We start from the raw sequence: 10,006 nt of genomic DNA on the forward strand, positions 1-10,006 counted from the left end.
AAAGTGGGCAAATGGCATAAATTATGCTGATGTCCACCCACCGTGGGAGCGGACCATCACCACCGTGGTCCGTGGTCGATGATAAAACTGAACCCGGTCTCGGGGGCCACAGTCATAACCGGGCGCCCAGGAAGGTTAACTGCTGTCTCAACAGAAACCTGAAACTACTCGGCACGGCGTTTGACGGCGCAACAAAACATCCATCAGAACAATTCGAAACGGGCTCTCCAAGAGCCACTCCAAAGCAAGGGGCTACCGAGACCCGACCTTGCCGGCGACAACGGCGTCACCGCACACACCTCACTCCGATGATGATGGTGATGGTGATGGTAATGATGATGATGATGAGCTCTTATGCTGATAGTAACTGTGGCGACGATGACTTCGGTGCAGTGACAGTGGATTACCGGGTGGCCAGGTTTTCGGGACGGCCACTGTGTCCTAGCGCTGACCACTGCGAAGCTACGTGGAACTTTTCGGACTCGGAGAAAGTGTAAACAGATGGCCCCGGGAGTAGCGTAACGAGACCGTTGGGAGGCCACTTGAAATATGTTTTCCCACCGCTCGTCGCTGGAATGGAGCTGGCCGCTCTCTTTCGAGGGGTGTGTTTTTTTTGCTCGTTGTTGTTGAACGTAAATATGCTCCCGACACCCGGACCCGGAGTCGACGGACATTTGGCGGTTTCAAAACTGCAGGGTAAATCGTTGGCTTTGGGCGTTTTTTATAGAGGCACTCATTTTCGAGGGTCGATTGTCTGGAGAAGTATTGTGGATAATCGTTGAGAGAAGCCAATGTTTCATCGTGGTTAATACGTCATCAGCACGTTCGCCACCAGCGTCTAATTGTGTACATTAAACGTTTCATTAAACGAAATCGGAGGACAATTTTCCCCCTTTAAGTGTTCGAGGGTTACTGACTAGCTTCGTTGTCGATTACTTGGTCCAGAGTTTGGCAGAGTTTGGCTTTTGCAAAATTTTCCAACCATTCTAGGTTATGGTTTTGGAGTCCAGGCTTTTCTCGCCTCGTGCTAGGCATCTTGAAGTTACGCATGAACAAGGTGTTCCATCACAATCCACCTATTAAAATGTTCAATAACTCCGCTAGTTGTCGGTCGATTTTGATAAACTAGCCAGATTCGAAAACTTTAGTGTATGCCGTTTTAGTCATGGATCAATTGACGGTAAAACAGTGGGCTAAAATTGTAGCACTCTCCGTTGAAAATAATCGTTTAACTGTGGAAACTGTGCGTTAATACCGAATTTCTCCTTACTTTATTCTGTGGCGCTATTCGAAGAGTAAGGTTTATGCCAGCCAACCGAAGACCATTGCAGAACTGAAAGCTAACATCACATAACAATTACGTTGTCTATAACCAAAATGCTGTCAAATACAATGAAAAATGTCCAAAAAAGGGCCGCTTTTTGTGTGACTAATGGAGGCGGTCATTTGATTGATATTGTATTCAGACAATTCATGTCAATAAACGGCATTCTATATCCCAAATAACTCTTGTTGGTTTGTCTCAATCGACTAACAAATAGAAATAGAAATATGTTGTGCAGATGAAGAAATAGAAAAATTGGCATTGGTTATTCAATTCTGAGTAAGGCAAAACCAAATACGTATTCGATGGCTATCGTCGCATAGGTCTGATTATTTTAATTAAGCTACCCATATCTAAGGGTTTGCACTTCAACCAACTCGGACCTGAAGATGACGCAAACTATACATTCATTCATGATTGATAGTTATTTCGGGACCTCGATGCCCGTGGAGCCCAAATGTTGCCCAAAACCGGCATCAACGGACTGTCCGGAGGCGCCTCTATTTTCGTGCCCTCGATTTTGCCAGTCACCGGCCACTAAGCACTGACGCGATAAGCCCCCCGATAAGACCCACAGTAAACCGACCGACGACCGTGCCAGGGGTCCGGTCCGGCCTTCAGTATTATTTCACCCTTCACCGTGCGATAAACGAACGAACGATCATGAGCTCGACAGTGTTCGGCCAGGTGGATCCGGCCATCGTGCAGGCCTACGCCAGCTGTGTCGCCATCCTGGGGCTTAAGATGCTCACCATGTCCATCCTGACCGGGCTGCAGCGTGGCAAAAAGAAGGTGCGTGAAAACGGACCGGTTTCCCCCCTCCGGGCGTGAACCACTGACCACCCTTCGGCTCGCATTTGCAGGTGTTCTCGAACCCCGAAGACGTTAGGGAGGGCGGCAAGGTTGCGTACAACGATCCGGATGTGGAGCGTGTCCGACGGTATGTAAACGGTGGGCTTCGGCTCGTTTTTGGCTTTTCTTTCACCGACCAACCACCGGGACCCGTACCTTCCGCAGGGCGCACCGGAACGACATGGAAAACATTCTGCCCTTCTTTGCCGTCGGTTTCCTGTACATGTTCACCGGTCCGAGCGTCACGGTGGCCGTCAATCTGTTCCGTCTGGTGACGGCCGCTCGCGTCGGTCACACCATCTGCCACGCCCTCGTGCCCATCGGCAAGGTCCGTGGGCTCTGCTTTGGCATCGGGCTGTTCACCACCGTCTACATGGGCGTTCAAGTTTTGTGCAACTTCCGTGTGGTGTAGGCAGACGAATAAAAACCGACCCGGGGCCCAGGCCCCGAGGCACCTCGCCTCGCAAGTCGGGAAGTCTACTTCACCGGGGCCGGCCTGGCCGGGGTGTGATCGGATCGGAAAGAAAAATCATTACTATTCAGGGCACACACACGTCTAAATCGACTCATAATGGCTGGGAAACGATCAGTTTTCAGTTTCTCCAGCTTCGGCCCCGGGAGGCACGTTCTCGGCCCCTGGATGCAGCTTCCAAAGTGATTCCAGCTCGCCACTCGGAGCAGCCATAACCGTTACGACGACGACGCCTGGCGTGGTGTTGCAAGCGCTCAGGAAGCGTACAGTAGAAGTCCAAAGCAAGGTCCGTCCGAAAAGGTTCTGCGCTGCATAGCCGATCGGCATTCCGATCGATGGAAACGTGCGAGGCGTTCCCGTAACGTGAACCCATGAGAACAATTGTTTTCTAATCTCGAACGTGAGGTCGGCCATCTTTCGGGACCCGATCACCATGCGCCAATTGCTACGGTAACATGCAAAGCACTCGATTTTTGGGGCCACATTAAAGCTTCTCGCCCACTGCAAATCGTTCATTGGCAGCCCATCTACAGGGTGGTCAAAAACGCGTGCACATTTTGAACTACACATTATTTGACGTTTAAAACGTCAAACTTGATTCTGGAAAATGTAAACATTTAGTAGACACTTCCAAATTTACGAAATGGGTCACTTTACGCTCGAACAAAGCTGGGAAATATTAAAAACTTACTTCCAAAGTGGTAGGTTAAATCTCAAACGGTACGATATTTGAAAAGAACATTTCATTTAAGCTTATTCCCACCTCGGCATTTATGTTAACAAGCAGAATTGTCGTTTTTGGGGTTCGGAAAACCCACACGTCGTGCAAGAGAAGCCAATGCACCCCCTACGAGTGACTGTTTGGTGCAGATTTTCGTCTTGCGGCATCATCGGCCGCCGTATGAAAGAATGAAGAAAGAGCCGTCGTAACCGTCGATGGCGAACGCCACCGAGAAATGTTGGTTAATTGTTTCTTTGGCGAAATTGATGCTGAGAACTTAGCCAACATTTGGCTTCAACAGGATGGCGCTACGTGCCCTACAACGACAGCCACGCTCGATTGTTTGCGCCGCATCTTCGAAAGTCGAATATTCAGCAGAAATGGTGATGTGAATTGGCCTCCAAGAAGCTGCGATTTGACGCATTTGGATTGATATCTTTGGGGAGCGCTGAAAGATAAATGTAATGCGAACAAACCAACAACTATTGACGACCCCAAGACCCAAATTCAAGTTGCCATTGCCGCGATAGGACCAACGACAGTCGAAAAAGTGCTCAAAAATTGGGTCGACCGAATAGGGTACTGCGAAGCCAGTCGTGGTGGACATTTGAGTGAAATTGTTTTTCACACATAAATTTGATGATCAACCTTTCAAATAAATGTTTAAGCATCGAAAAATATTCAGCCGTTTTTGTTTTATAACCAAATCAAAATGTGCACGCGTTTTTGACCACCCTGTAGTAGGCGATAAAATGAAGTTTTAATGTTTACAGCGCCCGAATAATCACAGTTCTGTGAACTAAGGTCAACTCCAATGTGTGTGTGTGTGGGTGATGGGTCACGAAATGTGCATTTCATTCGGGCAATATCTTATCAGCGGCTGATAAAGTGAGAGATTGAAGAATGACTCCCATACTACTTGTCGCTTGTGGTTATCGCTTATGCCGAACTGATAAACCCACGGGTGACGAATGAAAAAGACAGGGAATGGCAAACAGGTTTTATGTGCCTCCCCTCGGCAAACGCAGACGGATGGTTCAATTTAAAAATAGAATCGATTCCTTCTTCAAAGCAACCAATCTATGAGCCATCGTCCCGTTGCGCTGTGTCTGGTGCATTAGTATCCTTCATGCTCTTCTTGAGTATCCCGATTTTATGGGTGACCTAATTCGGGTTCGGCGTTGCATTCGGCGCTCCGTCTCTCTGACCGATGGGCAATCAATTTTTGGCCAGCGGCCGACGTTGACCGCATAATGTGGCACCCCAAATCGGTGCTTGAAGTGTTCATCTGTATTAAAACAATCGGAGCACAGGGAGTGTTAAAGTCTTTTAAAAGGACCAGCACCAAAGAGCCCTATCATTGTGCTCGTTAAAGTTTTCTTACAACATCATTACCTAAAAATTACTCAAAATGCACTGTTCATGAACTGGACCGAATGTTGCTTTCGAATCGACTGTCTGGCTGTCTGTTTGTCAGCAGCCAGCGTGCACATAAAAAGGCGAAGGCGCTTTAAAGGCGTTCTGTAATTTAGGGGAAAAAAAGATCCTGTGGCCGTGCCGTGATTTCGACCGCCCACGGGACGATGAACTCTACGCGGACCACTCGGGCGTCGCCGTCGTCGGTTGCGCTCATCTGTCTAAACGTTAATCGTTAAACTTTCCCGGTCCCGCCAGTAATTAACAGCGCCGGGCGGGCGGGCGCTTCGGTTCGAGCCGGGCGCCGGAACTTGACTGCCGAACGATTTATTTAATGCAAATTAGTCTCCGCTTAACCCAACCGTTCGCTGGGGCCGCGTCCCGGGGCCGTAGACGAAATTGGTCCGTTTCCGTAAAATGTTTCCAAGCACCGAGGCGAGGATTCGCCACTGTCACGGCGACATGTCGCCGACCGGGGGGGACTTTGACCCTTTTTTGGGCACAACCACCATTCAAACGTCGATATTGCTGCCGGGAGCATGTATGCATCAATTAGGCAAATTTATGCGATTTATGATGGGGGCCGACGGGAGCGCGCGCTCGCCGCAAAAGGAGTGTCAAGCATTTGACCGTCCAGGGCGCGCCCGTCCGACCGGTGCAGTGAGCCCCGCCGCGAAATTAGGCGCCCTTGTTTTCACAACATTTTAAATCATACTGGCTACTAATTAAACGGGATGATTTATGCAATTGCCAGCGCACCGCACGCAAACTAGCCGGGACGGTGGATGCGGGATAATGGCCCGATTATTGGGTGGTTGTTTTGGGTTTACCGTTCCTTTTTTTTCCCCCCTTTCGCTCCTCACTCAGTGCCACATATGTTTGCCTGTTTCTCGCTCTCACTCTCCCACACTCGGCCATGCGTTGATGGCATCCGGCTGCACTTGGGCAGGAATGATGGCAAATTAATGTTTGGGCTTACCGACGGGCCACGGACCCGCGATTCGCATGATTAGCACCATTTTAAGCGGTTTAGTGTGTGATTGCGGTTCCACTGCAGATAAACAATGATTGGCGCAGTGATTGAATTGTTCGTCCGAGGATTATAAAATTGGATGCTTTTGTACCTAACATTGGCCAACATTGGATCCGGAAAACTTTGGGTGTTTCACTCACATTAAAACCAACATAAAATCGTAGCATTATTAATTGGCGTAATCGTGTTGGGATTTTTTCGTTCCGTTCCGATTTATTCCAAAACATTGTAGACGACCTACGCCAACCAGTAAACCGAGGCCATTGTCTTTGAGGAAAGTGGTGGACCGTTTCAAATCTTTACTCAAACCCGCCCGGCGTGGCCCCCGGACCGGAGCCAATTCGTCTTTGTCACGGAATCACGCCCCGACCCCGAGTGACGCTCACGAAATAGAGCTTTAAATATTGTTTATTTAACGATCGCTTTCCGCGAACTGAGCCCCAGCCGACGGCCAACAACCCGGGCTCAAAAATAAACAATCAATTTATATTCAATGTCAACGGGGCGGCCGAAGCCGAGAGGGAGAGAGAGCGTGAGAGCCCGAGCCAGGGAATGGGCTTGGCGGTCGCCGAAACATTCATTAATAATAATTACTTCCGTGCGACGGCGTCGGGATTTCCACTTCCGGTAGGTGGCGCGACCGTCCTGCGGCGGCGGACGACCAACACCCGGACGACGACGCAGACGACGACAGCGGAAAACCCGGTACGCCTGCCACCCAGCAACCCACCGGCAAGATGGCAAAGTTTTGATTGAATTTCCATCGGAAATCCACCGCATTGCGCAACCCATCGGCGGCGGGCCGTGGGACAACTTGTTCCGAAAACTGTTCCGCAACACCGGAAATGAAAACACCGGCCAGGGCGGGGGTGGAAAAAATTGAAGAGCACCGAAAAAAAACGAAGCAAACACAGTCCCACGAAGGGAGCATAATCGGAAACTTCATCCGGCCAACCTTTTCCTGGTGCCATGACCAGCCAATCCTTCATCCGGGGACCCAATTTTACAAACATCATCGAGGTCATCGCCGTCCTCGGGCTCGGGGTGGCGGGCGGGATCTTGATGTCCCATTTGGCCGCTGCGTTGGCACCGAAGACACGAGTGCGCCAGATTTTTCGTCCTTTTCTGCAGCTCACGCGTCTTGCAGGGCTGCCCCATAAATGGTTCTTTGCGGGCCGGGCCGCCTTGATTGATGACGCCCCTGTATAATGGTCGAGCGAAACTGTGAAACTTTTCACTTCGTCGGCCACTTCAGACCGGCCCGCGGGGGGGAACGGATCGAGATCGGCCCGCCAGACAGTTGGGAGACCAACGGAGAACCTGAAGCCACTACCACGAACAAAAAATGGTTCCGATGGTTGAATTATTTCTTTTTGTCAATCATCCACAGCCGACACCAGCGGAGCGGAGACAGTGTCTTTCTGGTCGGCTCGGGCAATTGTTGTGCAGCAACGTTGTGTTAAACTTTCGCAATCAATCGAACCGCGGAGCCCAGACGACCGGGGTAATGGGGCGTGAAGGAGCTAATCAAGCGCGGAAGGGAAACATTCATCGTGACATGCTTCTAATTGCATTAATGTTGGCCGGAGCTCTGGACTGGAGCTGCCGTGAACGTGACGAAAGGGCAACCGTTGCTGGTATTCACCGCAAGGACATTAATGTCAGACATCTGTTCGGAACAACTTATATTTTTGATATATATTTTTTAACCAAAATAATGCCACTTCTTACCGGATCAGGATGTTGAATGCAATTCTGGTAAAAAAGATTTTACTACAAGCACACCAACGAACAACGCGATCAAGCAATGCTTACAGATTAAGGCAATCGGACGGATTATGTACAGGCAAAAGCAACTTGAGATCATCAGCATGAAGTAAATGGTACTCGGAATGAAACCCAAGTGTCAGATCATTGATGAACAACAAAACCAAAAGCGGACCCAAATTGCTTCCTTGGGGAATGCCGGAGATATTTGAGAACTCAGAAGACAAGGTCTGATTAATCCTAACGCGAAGGACACGGTGTGTTACGTAAGAGGCGAACCAACTTACCAACATTGGACAGATACCCAAAATGGGCAGTTTCAGGGTCTTTAAGTAATGTGAAACTCTGTCAAATGCTGCCTTGACCCTTGTCAAAATGAGAGTAGCAACCGTTCAGGAAGTTCAGAATGTTTGTCCTTACGAATCTGAGCGTGACGTAGCCGTTCTGCTGATCGGAGAACAGCACAACAGTTTGGAGTCCATATTTATCTAGTGTAAGAATAATACTATCAGAGGCTTTATCAATGTTTTATGAGAGTTTTTTCTTGCTTTTTTCCCTGTGGCCGTGCTATGGAGTGCTTAAAAAATGCTCAAAAGGGTTCTAAACAATTTCAATTGCGTTCAATTTTCACGTTTTGAAATATTTCAACAGCTCTTACAGCAATCAGCTGCACTGCAATTGGTGGCCGCGTCCATGGTAGGCTTCCGCGATCCCACGAGACCCCGTCGGTCTCCGTTTCTTGGGCTCACGGGCATTAGAATTTACATTGCGCAGCCCCTAAATAAACCCCAAAGGCTTCCCTAACGCGATCCCAAGCACCTAATTTGCGCCTCAAAACTATCAATTTCAATTCAATTACGTGCGCGTAAAATCAGTTCCGAACGCGCGCGCGAGGGGGGAGCTGTGGCTGTGGAAGGTTGGAAGATTACCGACACCTTTTGGACACCCGACCGCAAGGTGCGGGCCCATTTCAACCCGGCCCCGCCACCTGGGCCCCGAATCGATCGAATCCAATCACAATAATCTGTTTACTCAATTATTTTTGCGTCACTCGGAGCCAACGGCCACCGGGGTTTCGGTTTCGACTTTATGCCGTGGCTCGGACCCGCCACTCCCCCACCGGCCGGACCATTCCGTGGTGTTATTTAGTGCCGGTTGTTGAAATTTTGATTAGACAATTTCCCCACGCGGCCCATCCTGCGCCCGCGCGTGGGGAGCATTCCACGGACTGAAGAAACCCATCGCCACGTGCCAGCTACAAACCCGTTGCGCCCGTTTTCTTTCTCTGCCGTAGATTGAATTTTAACGAACCTGGCCAGTTGGCCAGTTTGCTTTCAATTGAACCCTGAACCCCGCCAGGACGCAGGACGGATGGACCGAAAATGCTACAAAATCCATTAATCGAACCGAGCGGGACGAACCGAACACCTTCCGGGCAGGATGGCAGGATGGTCCGGGAAACCCTTCGCTAACCAGCGGCCGGCGAAGTCCGTAATCCTCCAATAAAGAACTGTAATTTATTTGTTTATTTTGCGGTTGCCGCTGGCTGCTAGCGCACCGGTTGGCCCCGGCGAGGGCCACCTTTTGCCGGGACGGGTCGGCAGACTGTCAACAGTGGGGTCCCGAAATCGATATCGGACCGAACCGGGGCATCGGGAAACGGAGCCGGCTTTTGTAGGATCGACCGAGCACCGTGCTCAGCCACGCATGGGTGGCGCCTAGCAACGCCTAGCATCTGGTGTTGAGGTCCTTTGCGCCCTGTGGAGGACCGGGGTGAAATATGTAAACCCCTTGGAAACGCCGGTCAGGTGCGTTTAAAACGTTAATTATGTTTATTGCAGTTTACGAACGAATGGTTCGGGCGAGCCACCGCGGGTCAGTTCGGGAGGAGTTACGGTATTTTAATTTGCAGCCTCACAGCCACTGGGCAGGAGCACCGTAGTTCCGCCGATGGGTTGATGGGAGAGAAAAGTTTTATTTATCGATAAACTTTGCTAATCTTCACAGCCAGATGCCATCGCCGTCGGTGCGAAGGCCGCACCGAGTCGGTGTCGTTTGCCCTTTTTTGTCCTTTTCGCGTGCGTTTCTCTCCGACCCTGGATGTCGTGTCTGGCACGACAACGACCAACGTACCACCCTCGGGCACCAGCCGGCGGGTGGGTGGGAAAAGGAAACACGAGAAAGAAATACGGGCGACAGTAGACCGGAGCGTCGGGAAGCGCCGCCTTCTTGGAACCGAGAATCTTATCCTTGAAAACATCCGGATTATCGTGTACCGTGCAAATCCGTGCCCTACCGTGGCCCGAGGCTGTCGGTGGGGCTTTTCTGGAAGCCGGGCTCCGCTTCCGCCGATCCCGTAAGTCACCCAGCGAGGCCGTGGTCGCGGCCGATACCGAGGATTAAGCAAATTATGCTGCCCGA

General features: G+C 50.4%; 1 protein-coding gene across 1 annotated transcript; it reads left to right on the plus strand.

Moving 5' to 3' along the window:
* Nucleotides 1–1,987: 1,987 nt before the first annotated feature.
* Nucleotides 1,988–2,588, plus strand: LOC128270903 (microsomal glutathione S-transferase 1-like). The gene is made up of 3 exons (XM_053008327.1): nt 1,988–2,116; nt 2,188–2,264; nt 2,342–2,588. Exons 1-3 carry the CDS (start codon nt 1,988–1,990, stop codon nt 2,586–2,588), a joined length of 453 nt encoding a protein of 150 aa, XP_052864287.1.
* Nucleotides 2,589–10,006: the final 7,418 nt, after the last annotated feature.

The sequence above is a fragment of the Anopheles cruzii genome, chromosome 3, assembly GCF_943734635.1.
Source record: "Anopheles cruzii chromosome 3, idAnoCruzAS_RS32_06, whole genome shotgun sequence".
NCBI lineage: Eukaryota > Metazoa > Arthropoda > Insecta > Diptera > Culicidae > Anopheles > Anopheles cruzii.